The sequence below is a fragment of the Phocoena phocoena genome, chromosome 9 (assembly GCF_963924675.1).
Source record: "Phocoena phocoena chromosome 9, mPhoPho1.1, whole genome shotgun sequence".
NCBI classification, from domain to species: Eukaryota; Metazoa; Chordata; class Mammalia; order Artiodactyla; family Phocoenidae; genus Phocoena; species Phocoena phocoena.
The window spans coordinates 99,809,073-99,830,852 of NC_089227.1; the positions used below are offsets into that span (position 1 = coordinate 99,809,073).

At 41.4% G+C, this 21,780-nt stretch overlaps 2 protein-coding genes across 2 annotated transcripts; one reads left to right on the forward strand and one right to left on the reverse strand.

Moving 5' to 3' along the window:
• Window positions 1–1,878: 1,878 nt before the first annotated feature.
• LOC136128463 (GTPase IMAP family member 7-like) lies at window positions 1,879–2,760 on the reverse strand. The gene has a single exon (XM_065884310.1). It carries the CDS (start codon window positions 2,758–2,760, stop codon window positions 1,879–1,881), a length of 882 nt encoding a protein of 293 aa, XP_065740382.1.
• A 7,158-nt stretch (window positions 2,761–9,918) lies between these two features.
• LOC136128351 (large ribosomal subunit protein eL43-like) lies at window positions 9,919–10,273 on the forward strand. The gene has a single exon (XM_065884164.1). It carries the CDS (start codon window positions 9,944–9,946, stop codon window positions 10,220–10,222), a length of 279 nt encoding a protein of 92 aa, XP_065740236.1. The 5' UTR covers window positions 9,919–9,943; the 3' UTR covers window positions 10,223–10,273.
• The last annotated feature ends 11,507 nt before the right edge of the window (window positions 10,274–21,780 follow it).

Below are 21,780 nucleotides of genomic sequence, written 5' to 3' on the forward strand. Positions count from 1 at the left end.
ACTCCATTCATAATATTTGTGATTAACCTTAGAATGAGCAGGTATTTGGGATCCTATTTTCTCCAGATTTGATCTCGAATCCCTGCCTCCCTAAATTTCACCAGCGCAGTAAATACCCTCAGTCACATTCATAGGGAAAGCAAAGGACAGCAGTAAAAATTCCAACAATTTGAGTTTGGGTTATCTGCCATCATTATAAATGGTATAGAATCATCCCTCTAACTTTGAAGTTTTGCAATTATTTTAGCAAGACAGAACCTTTTATCTGCTCACTGCCAATGTCACAGTCCATGTGGGTAAACTTGTCCCAGAGATTTCAACAGTCAGGAGAGATTTTTCTGCTGGCAGAAAACACTAGAGGGAATTGAAAAACAACAACAACATAGAAAGTCAGGGGATGCTCTGAAAGAGAAAAAGAAGTAGGTATCATAAGATGTATCAATCAGGATTCCAGCAGAAAACAGATGGCTTAGTATAATGAAGTAATTGGAGGAGAGCCTAGTGAAGGGGCTTCCTACAAGCTGTGGTGTGGAAATGACAAGGGAGAGGGCTAGTAACAGTGAGGAAATTACATCCTTACCCTAAGGGGTGAACAGAAGCTGGAACCCAGAAGGAGAGCTGGGTAGAGAGCCTCCAGGGGAGGAGTTATGTGCTTCGGCTTAGGGTTGCAGCTAGTGGGAGATGCCCCTGCAGGGAGAGAGGCAGGAAAACAGATACCCTGACCTTGCTTTTCTATCATCAAGAGCTCTCCTGCTTGGATTTCCCATTGGCAGAAACGGAGCAAAAGTCAGAGAGCAGGAGATCCCACTGATGTACTCCATATAGATCAGCCTCCCAGGCAAAAAGCTAGAGTGAAAGAAGGGTGAACTGTGGATCTGCAGAGGCAAGAAAAATATTTGGCACAGAAGAGATTTCTAAGGTACAGCAGGGACATTTAAAGTTAGGATGGTACCTTAAAAAAAAAAGAGAGACAGAAAAAAAAAATAAGAGGATTTATCAATGTCCACATCTCCATGAACCACAGAGGAATGGCGCCAGAGAAGCCGGATGCTTCACTAACAAAGTACTCATAGATGTGGATTGACATAAGACACACTACCAGTGGGGCTGACACTGAAGGTATGCAGGGTTTCTTATTTGAATCTTCCTAAATTGACTCTTTGAACTCTCTGAAATAGATCATTGCCTGCTTATGTCAATTTCATAGCCTCTTACATTCACTGGCATTCTGTAGAAGGACAGCGGGGAGCCGGGTGTGTGGGGAATGTGCTGGGAAGATACTTCATTCTGGTTAGCTCTCACTGCGTAACAAACCATCACCAAACTTAGTGGTTTAAAACACCAACAATCATTTATTTTTCTCATGAATCTGAAATGTGGGCAGGACCCCGTGGGGATGGCTCATCTTTGCTCTTTGCGGCTCCATCAGTTGGCAACTGGAGAATGCACTTCGGTGTCACCTCGCTTCCATGACCGGCAAGCTGCTTCTGGCTGGCAGCTGAAATATCAGCTAGGGGAATGGGCCAGTGACTTCAAGTCCTCTTCGTGTGGGTGACTGGGGCTTCCTCACAACATGGTGGCCAAATTCCAAGGGCAAGCACCCCGAGACAGCAAGGAGGCATTTTCCCTTTCTAACCTTGGAAGTCACATGGTGTTGCTTCAACCACCCAGAATTTATCGAAGCGGTCACAAAGTCCATCCAATTTCAAGGCAGGGGACATAGACCCATAACTCAATGGAAAGAGTAACAAGGTCAGATTGTAAGAAGACGTCAGAAAGAAGATATGGTTTTAGTTTATGGTTTTAGTCCTCTTTGGGAAATGCAAACTGCCACATTAACAAGTTATAGTAAATTGAGAAGTAAAAATAAAATTGAAACTACTTCCAAAACATTCGCCATATTTTTGAAAGCACATTTTTAATCTCCTTGAAAACAACTTGAAATAAATTCTCCTCGACTTCTTCCCTTATATTTTCCATTCGTTCATCATGCTTCTTCATTAGCCATTTTATTTGTTCCTCCTTTTCTTCCTGTGGTCTATGGGCATATTCCTTTTCTACTAGTTTAATTTCCTTTTCTAATTGATCAGTGTAGATTTTCTTCAAGACTTCCTCCCGCTCTCTCATCTTTTCCTCTGTGTTCTTGTATATGGCGTCGGAAAAGTAAGCCCCCTGGTTGTTCTGCACCATCTTCTCTATCAGCTCCACCAGCTCCCGCACCTGAGCTTCCTTCTCAGCCCGGTCTGTACTCCTGTTACTGAAGGTACAGCAGCGGTCTCCACACTCCTCGAGGATGCTTCGCAAACGTATGCCCGCACCCCGCACAAAGTCGCTTAGGCTGCGGTCCTCCAGTTCCTCTTTGCGAGTGAACAAGATGATCATGTGCTTCGTGGCTGGTTCCCCAAACACAGCCTTGATCAACGCCACGGTTTTCTGCTCTTCCTCCGTGTAGCGGCCCAGCTGCATGACCAAGACGATGGCGTGAGGTCCCGGGCAGGAGGCGAGGACACAGCGGCTGATTTCCTTGCAGGTGGTGCTCAGGCTCTCCTTGGTGTCGAAGAGCCCTGGGGTGTCAACAACGAGAAGGTCTCTCCCCTCCCATTTCCGGGATGCTTTCTGACAAGTTTTGGTAACAGCCTGGGGAGCAGCCTTAGAGATGAATTTGTCTTCCCCGAGGATGGTGTTTGCTGTGGCACTTTTCCCACTTCCAGTCTTCCCGACCAGCACGATCCTCAGAGCATTGTCCTGGGCATCAGCCATGTTTATATCAAGAGGCCCTGGGGCTTAGGTACCCACAAGATCTTAAGAAAAAGAAGGAGAGGGAAAAAGGGTCAATTTGGGCAAGTTGGAACCATTCCCAACTCTTTTTTTCTTTCTTTTCCTCCCTGAAAATGTGTAATATTCTATTACACATAAACAGCTCAATTGCTGTGGAAGAAATAACAAAGTACTTAAAGAGTATCCCCACAAAACAGTCATGTCCAGATGGTTTCACATGGAATTAATTGAAACCTTTAAAGATCTGATAATCTCAGTGCTACTTAAACAATTCCTGATCACATAAAAAGGAAGGAAAACGTTCAGCTCTTTCTATGAAGCAAGTGTAATGCTGATCCCAAAAGCTAACCACGATTTCACCAACAAATAAAGCGATACACATCTCATGTGTGAGTATTGATTCAAATATCCTAAATAAATTATTAGACACTAAAAAGCAATACACGTTGATTAAGTATTACTGTTTCAGAAATACTAGGCTGGTTCAACATGAGGAAATTGGTTGTTGCAACACATCCCATTAATAGGTTAAGAAGAAAAGGAACCAGGTGCAGAAAAGACATTTGGCCAAATTCAATACTGATTCATGTTCTTTTTTTAAATAAATTTATTTATGTATTTATTTATTTTTGGCTGCATTGGGTCTTTGTTGCTGGCTTTCTCTAGTTGCAGTGACCCGGGGCTACTCTTCATTGCAGTGTGCAGGCTTCTCATTGCAGTTGCTTCCCTTGTTGCAGAGCATGGGCTCTAGGCACGCAGGCTTCAGTAGTTGTGGCTCGCGGGCTCTAGAGCTCAGGCTCAGTAGTTGTGGTGCACGGGCTTAGTTGCTCCGCGGCATGTGGGATCTTCCCGGACCAGAGCTCGAACCCGTGTTCCCTGCATTGGCAGGAGGATTCTTAACCACTGAGTCACCAGGGAAGTCCAACACTGATTCATGTTTAAATCATAAAATTTAAATGAATAGATACTTCTTTAACATGATTTTACATAAATATAAAAATTTTTTTCATCGCTTTTTTTTTCATGCAACTAAAATAGTTGATTATAAAGTTCATTTGGATGAAGACAAAAGAAAATTAGCCTTGGCAATCAAGAAAAGAAAAATGAGGGAAGACTAGCTCTACCAGATAGTAGAACATTATAGTTTCTATAATTAAAGCAGTATGATGTTGGTGCATGGATAGAGAGAACAGTGAAACAAAAACAGAAAATTCAGGAGCAGACCAAACTGATCACGCTATATTCATTTATATTCAATTCAGTTATATTATATTACATTTATATTCAATAAGGCAGCATCTCACATCAATGGGAAAAAAGATGGACTAATGAGCAACACTGAGATAACAATACAGAAAAAGATAAAACCGCATCCACCTCCTGACGCCATTCAAATTCCAAATAGATCAGAAATTTGAATGTAAAAAAAAATCCATATGATAATAGAAGAAACATGGATAAATCATTGTAACCTGGGGTGGGAAACTATTTCTAAGATTTGAAATAGGGTAAGGAAAAAGACTCCTAAATTTGATTACATAAAAATCAAAAAGATAATGTGAGGCAAACAAACAAGTAAATAATCCTCCATACACAAATTAAAACACAAATGTCAAACTAGGGGAAAATTCTTTTTTCCAACTTATATAAAAGAGGGGCAAGGGGCAATTTTCCTTTTACACCAAGAATATCTATACAGATGGCCAACAACCACATGAAAAGATGCTCAGCATCACTAATTATTGAAGAAATGCAAATCAAAACTACAATGATGTATCACCTCACAGCAGTCAGAATGGCCATGATCAAAAAGTCTACAAATAATAAATGCTGGAGGGCTTCCCTGGTGGCGCAGTGGTTGAGAGTCTGCCTGCCGATGCAGGGGACACGGGTTCGTGCCCCGGTCCGGGAAGATCCCACATGCTGCGGAGCGGCTGGGCCCGTGAGCCATGGCCGCTGAGCCTGCGCGTCCGGAGCCTGTGCTCTGCAATGGGAGAGGCCACAACAGTGAGAGGCCCGCGTACAGCAAAATAAATAAATAAATAAATGCTGGAGAAAATGTGGAGAGAAGGGAACCTTCCTGCCTTGCTGGTAGGAATGTAACTTGGTGCAGCCGCTATGGAGAACAGTATGGAAGAGCCACAAAAAACTGAAAATATTGTTACCATATGATCTAGCAATCCCACTCCTGGGCATATATCTGGACAAAATTCTAATTTGCAAAGATACATGCACCCCTATGTTCTTAGCAGCACCATTTACAATAGCCAAGACATGGAAACAATCTAAAAGTCCATTGACAGATGAATGGATGAAGAAGATGTGGTACATATATACAATGGAATATTACTCAGCCGTAAATAAAATGAAATAATGCCATTTGCAGCTACATGGATGGGCCTAGAGATTATCATATTGAGAGAAGTAAGTCAGACAAAGAAAGACAAATATTATATGATATCACTTACATGTGGAGTCTAAAAAAGATACAAATAAACTTATTTACAAAACAGAAACAGACTCACAGACATAGAAAACAAACTTCTGATTACCAAAGGGGAAAGTGGCGGAAGAGGGATAAATTAGGAATATGGGATTTATGGATACATACCACTATATATAAAATACAAAAGCAACAAGGATTTACTGTATAGCACAGGGAACTATATTCAATATCTTGTAATAACCTATAATGCAAAAGAATCAGAAAAAATATATATATAACTGAATTACTTTGCTGTACACCTAAAACTAACACAGTATTGTAAATCAACTATAATTGAATTACAAAATAAAAAAAGAAAGCAAAGAATATCTAAAAGTAGAGAAACAAAAGACCAGCAACACGATAAAAAATGGAGAAAGAGATATAAATAAACAGTTTTTTTAAAATATGTAAATATCCCATTATATATAAAAAGAGACTAACATTCACTTGTAATAGAGAAAAATATATCAAAACATAGAAAAATTAAATTAATTATTTGATATTACACTAAGATACGATTTCTCACCTACAGGTTTGGGAAAAATCCAAAAGTTTGCTGGCATAATATACTGGTAAAAGGTATAGGGGAGACAGGTGCTCTCCCACATGGCTAGTGCGAATGGAAAAGCAGTGTAAAACATCTAGAGGAGAAGTTAGCAATATCTTGCAAAAGTACATGTGCATTTACCCTTTGATTATCAACCTCAATTTTGGGATTTATCCCAAAGGTACACTGACAAAAATACAGAACAAAATTATGCAGAAGGCTATTTACTGCACCACTATTTGAAACAGCAAAAGACCAAAACCTATCAAATGCCCATCAGTACGAGCCTGGTTGAATAAACTAAGGTATATTCACACAGTGCAGTACTAGCTAACTAAAACAGAATGAGATCTATCTTTATGTCCAGGTATGGAGACATCTCCAGGATATATCATTAAGAGATATCAGTGAATTGCAATTTATGGACCTCTTTGGGCACAACTTCAAACAATTTTTAAAATTATGAGACAATCAGGGCAATGTGAATATAACTGGTAATTTTCTAGAAATTCTCATTGCTTTTTGAAGTCTGATTCTGGTAATTTTTATAAATGGTCTTTATCTTTCAGACATACATACTCAAATATTTACTGATAAAGTGACACAAGGTCTGACATTTGCTTCAAAGTAATCTGGGGTGGCTGGGGAGTGGTGAGTATATAAATGAAACAGGACTGGCATAAACGGATAATCGTTGAGGTTTGGTATAGGTACATGGAAGTTCCTTATATTATTCCCTCTATCTTTCAATAAGTTAAAAAAAATTCCACAATAAAAAAAAAACCTGGGTGTAGTGTAACCGCTACTGAATGTGTACTGTATACCGAGCACCCTAATAAGTATGTTTTGTATATTACGGTCATCCCTCCATATCAGTGTGGAGGGGGGATTGATTCCAAGACCCCAACGTGTTCCAGAATCTGCAGATGCTCAAATATCTCAGGTAAAATGACTAGTACAGTCGGCCTCCATATCAGGGCTTTCACATCGGCAGATTCCACCTACCTTGGAGGGAAACTTCCATCCTGTTTTGTTGAACCTGCCAATGTGAAACCAGGGATATGGAGAGCTGAATGTGTATTTATTGAAAAAAAAATCCACATATAAGTGGACCCGCACAATTCAAATCTGTGTTGTTCAAGGGTCAACTATGTCTCACTTACTCGCAAAAATAACCTGCAAGGAAGCTAACTTTATTACCTGCGTTTTTTAAATGAGGAGACTGATGTGGCTCAAGAATTCTGAGACACTTGCCCAAGGTCATGGTGCTAAAAGGTACTGGGCTGAACAGGAATTTGAGTCAAAGTCTGCCTGACTACCATGCTCACTCTTAAGCACTGCACACTACGGCCTCTTCTTTTTCCTTCTCGGACCCGTCATTCTGTAGTCTACGTCAGGTCAGAGGCAGATCAGGGGAAGACAGTCCACACTGTTTCCCGAATGCTGAACTGGTTAGCAAGACTATAATTAGGGAAGGCAAGGAGGGGGTCTCACATACATGTTTTTTTTAGCATAGCTAATCCTCTCTGCATAGCACCCGCTCCTCGACTCATATGTCACCCTATTAGGGACACAGCTTCTCTCTGTGAAGTGTCAGAAAGCATTCAAAGTGAATTCTAGATTTCCTGTGTCATTAGTGACCTGGGTAATCCCTGGAGAGTCACCATGCTCTCAGGGGTTCTGATTCTTTTTCAGTAAGATCAACAAGGACCTACTGTATAGCACAGGGAACTCTACTCAATATTCTGTAATAACCTATACGGGAAAAGAATCTGAAAAAGAATGGATATACGTATATGTATAACGGAATCACTGAGCTGTATACCTGAAAGTTACACAACGTTGTAAATCAACTCTACTCCAATATAAAATAAAAATTAAATTTAAAAAAAGAAACAGGGGTTTAGACTGGGTGGCCTCTGAATTGCCTTCCAGCTCTGAAGACCTGCCTTGGGGACACTCATTTCCTACTAAGGGAAAACTCCGGGTTATCAACTGGTACTCAATAGCTATCACAACAGCAACTAGACAGACGGTGCAGTATTCAGCAAAAGTTTGTCATGTTAACTATGAGATGTATGGACATTATCTCATAAACATCTTTCCTCCCCTCTCCCCTCCACCACCAGCACTCTGGCAGCATCCTCCTTACCGCGTTGCTTGCACACCACCTGGTCCCTTCTCACGCCGGAGCCCACCCCCACGCAGACTCCCCGTATCCTACTGCCCCTCTCAGCTCTATCCTCTGGGGCCTCTTCTCAGCCAGGCTCACCTTTCGAAGGGGTTGATGAGTTGTCAAGTGGTCTCCAAAGAAGCTGTTCGAGCCGGTGCTTTTGCTTTAACTATGAGGAGTTTGCACCCTCTGAAACCTCTGATCCAGGAAGCAGAGTGGGTGGGGCCACTGAAGGAACTGTTTGCCTTTAAAGAGACAGAAATATTGCACCATAACTTGGTGGGTGCTTCAGCTTTGACAAGTTGAAAGCTTTTTCTCCGTGTGCCTGATATCACACCAACATTTCCAAAGTTATACTTGTTGTTTGGGGTTATTGTGGTGGATCCAAAAGGCCCTTAGTAAATGACCTAAATCTTGCCCTGAAAGCCAATCACAGTGTCTGATCATCTCTCCTGGGTGCAGTGGGAGACTGCAGGGCTCTTCGGGGAAGAAAGAAGTCAGACACGTGGCTTGGTGTATCCTCGGGGTAGCGCCAGTCTATTGCTGGGTGGAGAGTAGAACTTGTAAGTGATGAACTTGAATATTTAGCTGAAGAGATTTCTAAGTACAGTGTGGAAGGTGCAGCCTGGCTTCTCCTTACTGCTTATAGTAAAATGCAAGAGGAAAGAGACTGGAGTGATGCAGCTACAAGCCAAGGAATGCCAAAGATTGCCAGCAACCACCAGCAGCTGGGAAAACACAAGGGACGAGCTCCCCTGGAGGCTTCAGAGAGCATGGCTTTGCCAACATTTTCAGTGTGAACTCCCAGAACTATGCAGCAATAAATGTCTCTGCTTTGAACCTTCATAGCTTGTAATAATCTGTTAGAGCAGCTCTAGGAATCTAGTCCATCACCTTTCTCTTTTCCTCTACCTTTTCCCCTGCCTGCTTTCTGTTCCTCCTAACCACCCAAAGACTCCCCTCCTGCGTTACATGGTCCGAGCGGTGAAAATTTACTAGAATGTGCTCTTCCGCATTCTCTACCCACACGTCTGGCCCAGATGGACCGTGGAAGTCTCCGTGATGGGAGAGGTTGTAGCTTTCTCAGGAGTTTAGCTTTGAAATTCTCTGGAGACTCTAGCTTTTGTCCACAATGTACACACCACTGTCAACCGAAAAGTTGAGAATTCTGTTTTATTCAGCAGACTTTCTGAGGACCTGAGGCCCGGGAGGCAGCCTCTCAGCTAGCTCTGAGGGACCACTCCCAAGACGTAAGAGAGGAGCCTGGTACTGGCATCTTTACAATCGACACGGCGCTCTTCTCCACCACAATCCAGTGTCAGTAGATCGGTTTCACTGTGCAAGCGAGTGGACCCAAGTTTGCTTCAGTAATAGAAGTCGTCTGTCACGGAAATGCTATTAAAAATGCATTTGCATAACTGCATTTGCTTTAATTTGCTTTTCTTTATCAGTGAGAAGGTTTTCAACAAAACTGAAATTTAAGAGTTCTGTGTTTTAGAACTTTAGGGTTTAATTTATCATGACTTCAAAAGCTTGCCTACGGTAGGTACTCAGTAAAGACCCTCTTGTAAGTGCACAGGTTAGACCAAGAGCAAATCACTATTGTCACTTTTATTAGCCCCTGAATATCAGTTCTTAGTTTTCCTTTATATTGTATGGTCCCAGGTAACACTATCAGTTTCCTTTAGTTTGTTTAATAAATGTTTCCTGAGGGGCAGGTCTGTAAGTCCTGTCTTATAATGCCACACAGGGGAAGTAATCCCCAGTGAAACATGTCTATCCTACAATATAATTAAGCAAAAGAGATGTAACCATCTTATATAAAGCCTATTTACATATGCCAATATGTATTAACTTTCATCTCAATGTTATGATTTTATACCTTTACCTTTAGTTTCCATTAGGAGCCAATCAACAGGTCTCCTCCTCTCTGGGCTCAGACCTAGGTGGTGGCGACATGGCTAAATGCACCAAGAAGGTCAGAATGGTGGGTAAATACGGGACCCATTATGGTGCCTCCCTCCGGAAAATGGTGAAGACAATTGAAATCAGCCAGCACGCCAAGTACACTTGCTCCTTCTGTGGCAAAACCAAGATGAAGAGACAAGCTGTGGGCATTTTGCACTGTGGTTCCCGCATGAAAACGGTAGCTGGTGGTGCCTGGACCTACGACACCACTTCTGCCGCCACAGTAAAGTCAGCCATCAGAAGACGGAAGGAACTGAAGGACCAGTAGAAGCGCCACCATTTGAAACATTGCTAGCCTACAACAAATGGGTTAATTTATGTAACAACAGCAACAAAATCAAAAAACAAAGCTTGTTCTTACAGGGACTCCTAGAAGTTTTTTTTTTTCTTTTTATCCCCAACCATTTAATCTATTTTGTATAAAAGACTCTGGGTTCCCAGGGACCTCCCTGGTGGTGCAGTGGTTAAGAATCTGCCTGCCAACTCAGGGGACACAGGTTCGAGCCCCAGTCCAGGAAGATCCCACATGCCGCGGAGCAACTAAGCCCGTGCGCCACAACTACTGCACTCGCGTGCACCTAGAGCCCGCGAGCCACAACAAAAGAAGCCACCGCAATGAGAAGCCTGAGCACCGCAACGAAGAGCAGCCCCCCCTCACCACGACTAGAGAAAGCCCGCGCGCAGCAATGAAGAACAAATACAACCAAAAATTAATTAATTAAAAAAACAAAAAGGCTCTGGGTCCCCAGAGAGGAGCTGAGCCAAGGGACCCAGGCCCTGTTGTCAATCTTTAAACTTGACTAACTGGCCTAACTGCTGCCTCAGGTAATCGTTGTTCCGGTATCTCAGTGTAATTTTCCTTCTGCCTTTCACATATATAGATTATTATAGATACACATATTTATTTATTTTAAACTGCGATAAATAGAGTGGACTTGATTGGGGCCTTTTAATGTTGGGGACCAGTTGGGGGGTCCTTTTGGACCATCCAACCTTAGGTCATGTTCTATCAAAACCTTTTCCTTTAATCTTATTAACATTCATTTTACTTACCCATTTTTAAATACCAGTGATAGGGATAGAGTAGGGTAGTTACACAGGTAGTTTTAGAAATCCCACTAGGGGATTATAGTTAGACAGGGAACTTTAGGGAACTTTGGGAGACCACTCTAAGTTCATGATCACTCAGGAAAGCTATGGGAACATCGTGAAACAAAGCAGGCTTGCTTAACAATAAAGCCATATATAAAAGCACAAGATATTCACGGTCAGCAAGATACCGATTCTTAGGACCAAGTGGAACGGAGCAGAACACAGAACCCTGAAGTGCCCGCCCCCTCCAACCAGACTGTAGCCATGACATAAGCTGCTCCATCTTGAGCAGTACTGAATCTAGGGCCAGCACAATTCCAGGAACTGGCCTCAAGAGAATGGGATTAACATTACTGCTCATAATAATCTATATCTTTGCGGGCAGCCAAAGAATTGTAGCTTTTCTGCTCATATATGTAAACAGGCAACTAAAATTGTCAGCAAAGAGGTGCTACAGACCCATCATGTCAACATCTTCCACTCTGAGAAGATGGCACCCTATGTCAGCGTGAAGTTATAGGAGAAGAATCTTTGCCCCTAATCCCATAGAAATGGAATGGTCTTTGACAGGGGGGAATTGAAAACAGCTCTTTTGCCACTTTCCTGTTTGCCTATTTCTGTTCCCCTCTAACCTTAAAATAACCTAATTATAGGAATGAGATCACTAGGCAATTTAACCTAACTCCTGACCTGAGCTCTCCTGAATGCACACCATGCCTCATCTAACCTGCTGATCCTTTTCCTAGATTAAATGAAGACTGAAGTGGTTAAGGACTGACCAGCTCTCTGCCCCCAATAGCCCCCTTGGCAATCCTGCAGGCAGATCACATGGGCAAGATAATATCTAAAGAGATGGGCTTCCCTGGTGGCACAGTGGTTGAGAATCTGCCTGCCAATGCAGGGGACACGGGTTCGAGCCCTGGTCTGGGAAGATCCCACATGCCGCGGAGCAACTAGGCCCATGAGCCACAACTACTGAGCCTGCGCTCCGCAACAAGAGAGGCCGCAATAGTGAGAGGCCCGCACACCGCAATGAAGAGTGGTCCCCGCTTGCCACAACTAGAGAAAGCCCTCGCACAGAAACGAAACCCAACACGGCCATAAATCAATCAGTCAATCAATCAATCAATAAAATCTAAAGAGAGAGCCAGCCAGCCTGCACGCAATGGAGAAGGATGCAGAATCCAACTTCTTGCTTTGACGATTCACTGAGGTTCTTGTCCCCCGTTTTTCCCTTTAAAAACTGTCATGGCTGAGCAGAGTCTTCGGAATTGGTTTCTGGACGTGAGTCCACCTTCTCTCCAGATTGCCAGTTCTTCTGATTAAAACACTTTTCCTTTCTACTAACACTTGCCTTTTAAACTATTGACTTCTGAGCGGCTAGCAGCTGAACCTGGGTTTGGTAACACAAGGACAGGAATATTAAGGGAAAGGTGACATTCCAAAGTACAAGACCCTCATTATACTGAAACCTGAGATGATTTAACATATTTGAGTATATGTTACCACCCTTCTGCTGATTTGAATAGCGCCATGACAGTCCCAGTTGGACCATATAGGGTCAAAAACTCCCCCACCTGGTGCAAAGGAGGAGCTAATGATGTAAGCCTGCCATCTACTCAAAGAATGAGGAAGAAAGTGGTCTTCTCCCTCTCCCCACTTATCCATTGATGATAAAAATGTAGCCCACTTAGTTCTCGGGGCAGGCCCTCTTGCCTCACCCTTGTATCCTTCACAAGCATCCTATACTAATAAGTCCACTCCTTACCCATCACTTTGTCCCTCACCGAATTATTTCTGTACCAAGACATAAAGAACCTGAGCTTCATTAAGTTCTGAGATGAGTTGTCTGGTTTGACTCCCAACAGGTAAGAGAGGAGCCAGGATGTATAGGAATTTTGCCAAAAAAGCCCAGGTAGTCAGAACTTGAAAAGATTACTGTTAACTCAAAAAAAAAAAAAAATCAGACAACAAGTCAATGAATTTAGTGCTTTTCTCTATCTGGGAAGATGCAAGAGTCTGGGCTCATGGAAATCATTCCTTTGATATGCACCTTAGCTGTCTAGGGCCAGTATCCTGCTCTCTCCCATCCTGAGTCCCCTCAGGGGACCCGGTTGGGGGTCTGCAGTGGCTGGGGGCGGGGCAGCAGGCGGCCTGTTTATCTCCATCCTGAGTTCCCTCAGACTCACCGTGGGGGTGGGGAGGGCGGTGGTAGGGGCTGCTCACCTGATGGCCGTGGTATCCATTGTTTGCTGATATGGCAAGCAATATTTTTCTTTCACAACACCAAAATAAAAACCAAAAAATTGTTGTTTTTTTTTTAAAGAGAAGCTGAAGGAACCAAGGCCTGGGAGTGCCATTTAAGGTCTCCTCGGCTCCGGACGCGCAGGCTCAGCGGCCATGGCTCACGGGCCCTGCCGCTCCGCGGCGTGTGGCATCTTCCCAGACCGGGGCACGAACCCACGTCCCCTGCATCGGCAGGCAGACTTTCAACCACTGCACCACCAGGGAAGCCCTGAGGTCTCCTAAACTCTTAAGGGGAACAGGCTGACTGCCAGGATATTATGAGCTCAGTGAGTTATAAGACCACCTGCCTTACATCATGTCCCAGTCCCACCACCAAGGGCCCAGCCCACACTTTTACAGAATACCAAATTCACACAAAAGAATTGTTTTATCTGAAAAAATAAGAAGAGGAGGACATTATCCCTTAAAATAAGATAAAACAAGCTTTAATGCATTTAAAGGTATGGAGGGCTTCTCCCTAGGCTACACTGGCAGTGCAGGACTACCATCTCTGTCTGATGGTTTAACGGCATTCAGCATCCCCCTGTGAGCCCCTGACACTTGTCTGACTCCATAAGACTCAGTCATACACTCTCATTTAGCATATGGGCACCAGGTCTCTCCATTAACATATGAAATGCAGACAGTGGAAACATAGGTGGGTCTTGATTCTGCCACTAGCGAGATCTATGGTTTGGGGGAGAAAAATATGACCCCTCTGAGCCCATCATCTTAACAGATGAGACGATAAGGAAGTATTATTGACGTCAGATGTCTATCGCGGAATTGTATCATACTCTAATATTTGGGCCTTGCCCAACGAGAACAAATCCCCAGACTCTCCCACTGGCACGGATCATGAACCCTGGCCTGCTTACCCATACTGCTTCTCAGATATCAGTTGGTTATAGTTATAAACTTCCAGCAGTGGTGCAGAAAAGGGAGACCACCATGTTGGGGGGAACATTCCTGAGGCTCTTGGCTTCAGGGGTTTGGGATGCGGGACCAATATTAGTACAGGCCCTCCCTTCTCGGTGTTCTTGAGTTCCGAGGGTCATCAGAGCAATGGATGGTTACAGACAGTTACATATATCAGCTTTATTTACCACTTGGCTCCAATAGCCAAAAAAGCAGTCAGCAAGGAAATGGGTTTTTCACCCACAGCTTTCTATTTCTCTCAGGAAACCCACAGTTCCCTTCCTTCTTTGCCTACCTAGATTTCTTAGTCCTACACCTCCAAAGCCCACAATGTCTGCTTAGAAATCCCCTGGATTCTTAGCCATTCCATGATCCTAATGGTGGAAGAGCCCGATTAGGAGAACAAGAGCTGGGAAAGAATTTAGAGGCTGCCATAGTCACCCGATAGCATTCAATAACTTGCTTTCTTTCTGCAGTTTGTAATTTGGTTTGCGTGATTTCTGCTCTTATTTTCAATTCTTCCTTTTGGTTTCAATCTGACAGCTTTTGTTGCTTCCCTTCAATCCTCCTGTAAAGACATTGTTCTTCAGTGCTTTCTTACTAACGATGGGTGCTATAAATAAAACTTTTACAAGGGGTAAGGGAACCACTGCAATGTACACCTCAGCATATCACAGCACAAACTGCTTTTTGTTTCCCGTAAATCCCTAGATTTTCAAGAAGTGGGCGACAGGATGTTCTATTTTACCCTCGCTTGTGCAGAGAACAACCCACATCCTGCCTCAGCTGCAGCCATTTCCTGCTTGCATTTCCTCACCACTCTGTCTTATCCATCACTTGAAATTGTGGTCATAGCACAGGCTATGAAAGGCTAGATTACGGGGTCCAGGTCCCCCTCTTGGTACCTGCTGAAGTGTTCAGAAGGGAGAGGAGAAGGGCTAGGCCAAAGAGAAATCTCACCGTGGAAACTGCACTGAACTCTCCTTAGGATTCTTTTCAGAGCCCTCCTCAGGCTGCCCTGGCCTGAGGATGAAGTGCAAGGGTTTTCCTGTAAGTTTCCGAACCCACAGCAGGGCCTCGTTGAAAGCAGGTCCAGCAGTCAGCACTTTTGACTTTGACTGAACGAAACAAAATAAACTCTGCTCTAGACTTGAATAGGTGTGTATGGGTGTTGCTGTCTTTCAAAATCCTGACAACGAAGTTCTCAAAGCCTAAGTAGCTAATAAACAGCTGAGCAGCCTCACTGGTACTTAATGACTCATTTTTAAGCTTTGAGAGGCCGCACGTGACTATTTGGAAATATAAGGAGACACTAACATTTTTCTTATCCTCTGCAAGTAGAGCATGTTTGTCTTTAGTGGAAAACCAAGGATTCCAGATAAAATAGCAATCTGGAAGACAATGGCAGCTGCCACCTAGGTCCCTGTTAACTATATTTCATTCAACTACAATAAAGAACAACAAGAATGGGAAACTAAACTCTACAAAACCCATGCACTCAGCAGGAAGGAAGAAGAGTGGAGCTAGCGACATGGCCAAAGTTTAACTTAAACTAATGACAGGGTGTCCAACTCCAGAAAGCATTGTGGGGAGCCCTGCAAGCTTATTACTGGTGAAAAACCATAACCAGTGGAAATTCTTTTTAAAGAAAGCAAAGTCTCTAGACGTTGTCCCAAGATCATATAACAAGTGAACAGACATTTATTGAAAAAAAGTCTACTGAATCTGAGTAAGAACAGTGAGAGTCTGTATCGTGCTTGAGCCGTGACCCACTTTCTCCGTCCCCAACCCATCCTCAGCTCAGCTTGAAGGAAACTCCATTCTAGGCAGGGGTGGCCGAGAAGATGGGGCTCCCTCTCCCCTCAGCTACCCAGCAAGAATATAGTATAGTACCAACAGGGCCAGGCTGGCAACATTTCCCATCCCCTCTAACACTGAGCTGCAGAGACTAAAGTTCTGGTGAGTTCAGCCAGCAGTACCCTATTGCTCCTCTTTTCATAGGGCAGACACTCTACCCTAGGCATGACAGGCCCCAACTGCCCACACTCCAGCTCCCTCTTAAGATAGATGTTTCATGCTAGGAGAGGCAAGTGGAGAACTCCAGAGGCTACCATCCCCTGCTCTGGGCTTGGAGCTGTGGCTCAAAGATTTTGTTCAGGATGAAAAGAAGTTCATAATAACAGAAAACTCTAAAGCCCTCCCCAAAGGAAGCAATTATTTGAAATAGAGTGTGGGAAGTTCAAGTGAAAGCGTATTTCTGAAAATGATAAAGATTTTAGAGGAGACTGGTAACGTTGTGAGAGCCATAAGAGAAACCATAGGCCTACAATTTTACCAGCAAGAACCAGAAAAATAGACAGGTAAGAAGAGTCCTTCTAGGGCCAGAGAAAACCTGAAAAACTGGCCGTGAAAACTACCCCTGCAAAGGACACCAAATTTAATTAGATCAGACTGTGGAGCAATTTATGCTCATGAACCTGGTCAAAAACTAGAGTGCAATCAAATGGCAGTTAGTAAGCCTAACAGCAGGGTGTAATACCAATAGAGTCACACAGATTAACAAAGAGATTAGGGAAACAGACATTCAGAGAGAGCACTGCTAAAACTTTTCATCCCAGCTGACTGTGTGAATGCCAAAGTCTGCACCCTCTGAGGAGCAACATCAGAGATTCCACACTGCGGGGGAAATAGTCTTCACTAGAAGAGTCTAGCTGAGTCACTAAACAAATAGGGAACAACGGCAAATCAAGCCCCAGAAAAGCAGGAGGTGAATCAATACCCAGAGTTGCTATACTATGTTACCTAAAATGCCCAGTTTTTTAACAAAAACTGCAAGACATACAAAGAAACAGAAAAGTGTGATCCACGTACTGGAAAAAATCAGGCAACAAGAATTGCCTGTGAGAGGGCCCAGATATTGGATTTGAAGACAGAGCTTCAAAGCAGCAATTATACATATATTTAAAGAGCTGAAGGAATCACACTTAAAGAAATAAAGGAAGCTATCATGACAATATCTCATCAAATAGAGAATGTCAATAAAGGGATAGAAATTACTTTTTAAAAAAGAACAGAATAGAAATTCTGAAGTTCAAAAGTCGGACTGAAATTTAAAAATTTACCACAAGGGCTTAATGACAGATTTGAACTGACAGTAGAAAGAATCCATGAATTTGAAAATATAACAATTATAAACATATGAACTTAGCAACTGAACCCTGAAACACATGAAGCAGAAAATGACAGCAATCAAGGCAAAATAGACTATTCAACAGTAATAGCTGTAGAGTCCAACACCTGACTAAGAATAATGCATCGATCAACTAATCAGAAAGTCAAGAAAGAAATAGAAGATGTGGCCAACACTATAAATCAACTAGATCTAACACAAGATACTCCACCCAGCCACAGCAGAATACACATTCTTTTCAAGTGCGCAAGGAATATTCTCCTAAATAGATCATTTACAAGGGCATAAAACAAGCCTCAATAAATTTAAGAGGCTTTAAATCGTACATAGTGTGTTCTCCAACCAAAATGGAGTAAAATTAGAAATCAATTTAAAAATTGAGAAATTCAGTAATATGTGGATATTAAACACCATCTTAAATAACCAATGAGTCAAAGAAAAAATCAAATGGGACATTATAAATACTTTGAGATGAATGAAAATGAAGAAACAACATAGCAAAATTTATAGAGCTAAAACAATGCTTAGAGGGAACTTTATAGTTGGAAATACCTATATTAAACAAAGAAGATCTCAAAACGATAATCTAATATTTCATAATAAAGCAGTAAGAAATTAAGCAAACAATGTAGAGCAGTCAGAAGAGGGATATAATAAAAGTTAGAGTGGAAATTAATGAACTAGAGAATATTAAAACAATATAGAAAATCAACAAAACCAAAACTTGATTCTTTGAAAAGATCAACAAATTGACAAATCTCTAGGTAGTCTGGCCAAAAAAACATGGAGGAAAATTAAATTACTAAAATCATGAATGAAAGAGGAAACACTGGTACTGAGCTTACAGAAATAAAACAATTACAAGGAAATATTATGACCAATTTTATGGCCCCCAGATTAGGTAACTTAGATTAAATGGACAAATTCATAAGCGATCAAAACTGAATCAAGAAGAAATAGAAAGTCTGAACAGACCTATAACACTTAAAGTGATTCAATTACTAATAAAAAATATTACTACAAAAAACACAAACAAAACACTCAGGCCCAAATGGCTTTAGTGATTAACTCTCCCAAACATCTAAGACAAATTAATACCAATTCTTCACAATCTCTTCCAAAAAATAGAAGAGGACGAACACGTCTCAACTCACTCCATGATGCCAGTATTATACTGATATCAAACCGGAAAAAGACATCACAACAAAAGAAACTATATACCAATATGTCTTATGAATATAGATGCAAAAATCCCAACGAAATACAAGCAAAGAGAATCCAGCAATATATAAAAAGGCATGTACACCATGAACAAGTGGAATTTATCCCAGAAATTCAATATTGGTTTAAGATCAATTAATGTAGTAAGCCATATCAATAGTATAAGGAAAAAATGATCATTTCAATAGATTTAGAAAAAGCATTTGAGAAAACTGAACACAGGTTCATAGTAAAAACACTCAACAAACTATGAAGAGAAGGAAAATTCGACAACCCTTGTAAAAGACATCTGTGAAAATTCTACAGCTAGTACCATACTAAATAATGGGAGACTGAAAGCTTTCCTGCTAAGATTAGATATAAGACAAGGATATCTGTTCTTGTCACTTCATTTCAACTTTGTTCCAGAGGTTCTAACTAGAGCAATTAGGTAAGAAAAGACACTGTTCAAAAACGACGTGAAGAGGGATGCAAAGATGGTTCCATATCCACAAATCAATCAATGTGATACACCACATTAACAAAATAAAGAATAAAAACCATATGATCGGAACAGGATAGAAAGCCCAGAGGTAAACCCACACACATATGGTCACCTTATCTTTGATAAAGGAGGCAAGAATATACAGTGGAGAAAAGACAGCCTCTTCATTAAGTGGTGCTGGGAAAACTGGACAGCTACATGTAAAAGTATGAAATTAGAGCACTCCCTAACACCATACACAAAAATAAACTCAAAATGGATTAATGACCAAAATGTAAGGCCAGACACTATAAAACTCTTGGAGGAAAACACAAGCAGAACACTCTATGACATAAATCACAGCAAGATCCTTTTTGGCCCACCTCCTAGAGAAATGGAAATAAAAACAAAAATAAACAAATGGGACCTAATGAAACTTCAAAGCTTTTGCACAGCAAAGGAAACCATAAACAAGACGAAAAGACAACCCTCAGAATGGGAGAAAATATTTGTAAACAAAGCAACTGACAAAGGATTAATCTCCAAAATATACAAGAAGCTCTTGCAGCTTCAATAACAAAAAAACAAACAACCCAATCCCAAAATGGGCAGAAGACCTAAATAGACATTTCTCCAAAGAAGATATACAGACGGCTAACAAACACATGAAAAAATGCTCAACATCATTAATCATTAGAGAAATGCAAATCAAAACTACAATGAGATATCATCTCACACCAGTCAGAATGGCTATCATCAAAAAATCTAGAAACAATAAATGCTGGAGAGGGTGTGGAGAAAAGGGAACCCTCTTTCACTGTTGGTGGGAATGTAAATTGATACAGCCACTATGGAGAACAGTATGGAGGTTCCTTAAAAAACTACGAATAGAACTACCATACGACCCAGCAATCCCACTACTGGGCATATACCCTGAGAAAACCATAATTCAACAAGAGTCAGGTACCAAAATGTTCATTGCGGCTCTATTTACAATAGCCAGGACATGGAAGCAACTTAAGTATCCATCGACAGATGAATGGATAAAGAAGATGTGGCACATATATACAATGGAATATTACTCAGCCATAAAAAGAAATGAAATTGAGTTATTTGTAGTGAGGTGGATGGATCTAGAGTCCGTCATACAGAGTGAAGTAAGTCAGAAAGAGAAAAACAAATACCGTATGCTAACACATATATATGGAATCTAAGAAAAAAAGAAAAAAAAGGTGATGAAGAACCTAGGGGCAAGACGGGAATAAAGACACAGACCTACTAGAGAAGGGACTTGAGGATATGGGGAGGGGGAAGGGTAAGCTGTGACAAAGTGAGAGAGTGGCATGGACATATATACACTACCAAACATAAAATAGATAGCTAGTGGGAAGCGGCCCCATAGCACAGGGAGATCAGCTCGGTGCTTTGTGACCACCTAGAGGGGTGGGATAGGGAGGGTGGGAGGGAGGGAGACGCAAGAGGGAAGAGGTATGGGAACATATGTATATGTATAACTGGTTCACTTTGTTATAAAGCAGAAACTAAGACACCATTGTAAAGCAATTATACTCCAATAAAGATGTTAAAAAAAGAAAACAAAAAAAAAAACACCATATGATCATCTCAATAGATACAGAAAAAGCATTTGACAAAATTCAACATCATTTCATGATAAAATCTCTCAAGAAACTGGATACAAAGGTAACAAACCTCTAATAATAAAGGTCATATACAATAAGCCCAGAGCTATCATACTCAACAGTGGAAAGCTAGAAGCTTTTCCTATAAGATCAGGAAAAATACAAGAATGCCCACTCTCACCACTTCTATTCAATATAGAACTGGAAGTCCCAGGCAGAGCAATTAGGCAAGAGAAAGAAATAAAAGACATCTAAATCAGAAAGGAAGAAGTAAAACTGTCTCTATTTTCAGATGACATGATCTTATATATAGAAAATTTTAGACTCCACTCAAAAACTGTGATAAGTAATAGGGAAATCCAATGAAGCTGTGCGATACAAAATCATAGACAAAAATCAGCTGCATTTCTAAACACTAATAATGATTTATGAGAAAAAGAAATTAAGAAAATAATCCCATTTACAGTAGCATCAGAAAGAATAAAACACCTAGGAATAAATTTAAGAAAGGAGGTCAAAGACCTGCACATGAAAATTATAAGACATTGATAAAAGAAATTAAAAGACACAAATAAATGAAAATGTATTCCATGCTCATGGATTGAAAGAATTAATATTGTTAAAATGCTACCATACTACCCAAAAGTATCTACAGATTCAATGCAGTTCCTATCAAAATTCCAACGGTGTTTTTCAGAAACAGAAAAAACAATCCTAAAATTTGTAAGGAAGCACAAAATATTTCAAATAGCCAACGCAGTCAGAGAATGACAAATACTGTACGATATCACTTTTTTATGTGGAATTTTTAAAAGCCAAATTCATAGAAATTGAGAGTAGAATGGTGATTACCAAGGGCTGGGAAATGGGAGAAATGGGGAGATGTTGGTCAAAGAGTACAAACTTCCACGTAGAAGATGAGTAGGTCTGGGGATCTAATGCACAGCACCGTGATTATAGTGTAATTCTGTATTATCTACTTGAGAATTGCTAAGAGAGTAGATCTTAAACGTTCT

What these genes read in the sequence shown, in the direction of transcription:
- LOC136128351 (XM_065884164.1), top strand. Translation starts at nt 9,944, where the DNA reads ATGGCTAAATGCACCAAGAAGGTCAGAATGGTGGGTAAATACGGGACC.
- LOC136128463 (XM_065884310.1), bottom strand. Translation starts at nt 2,760, where the DNA reads ATGGCTGATGCCCAGGACAATGCTCTGAGGATCGTGCTGGTCGGGAAG.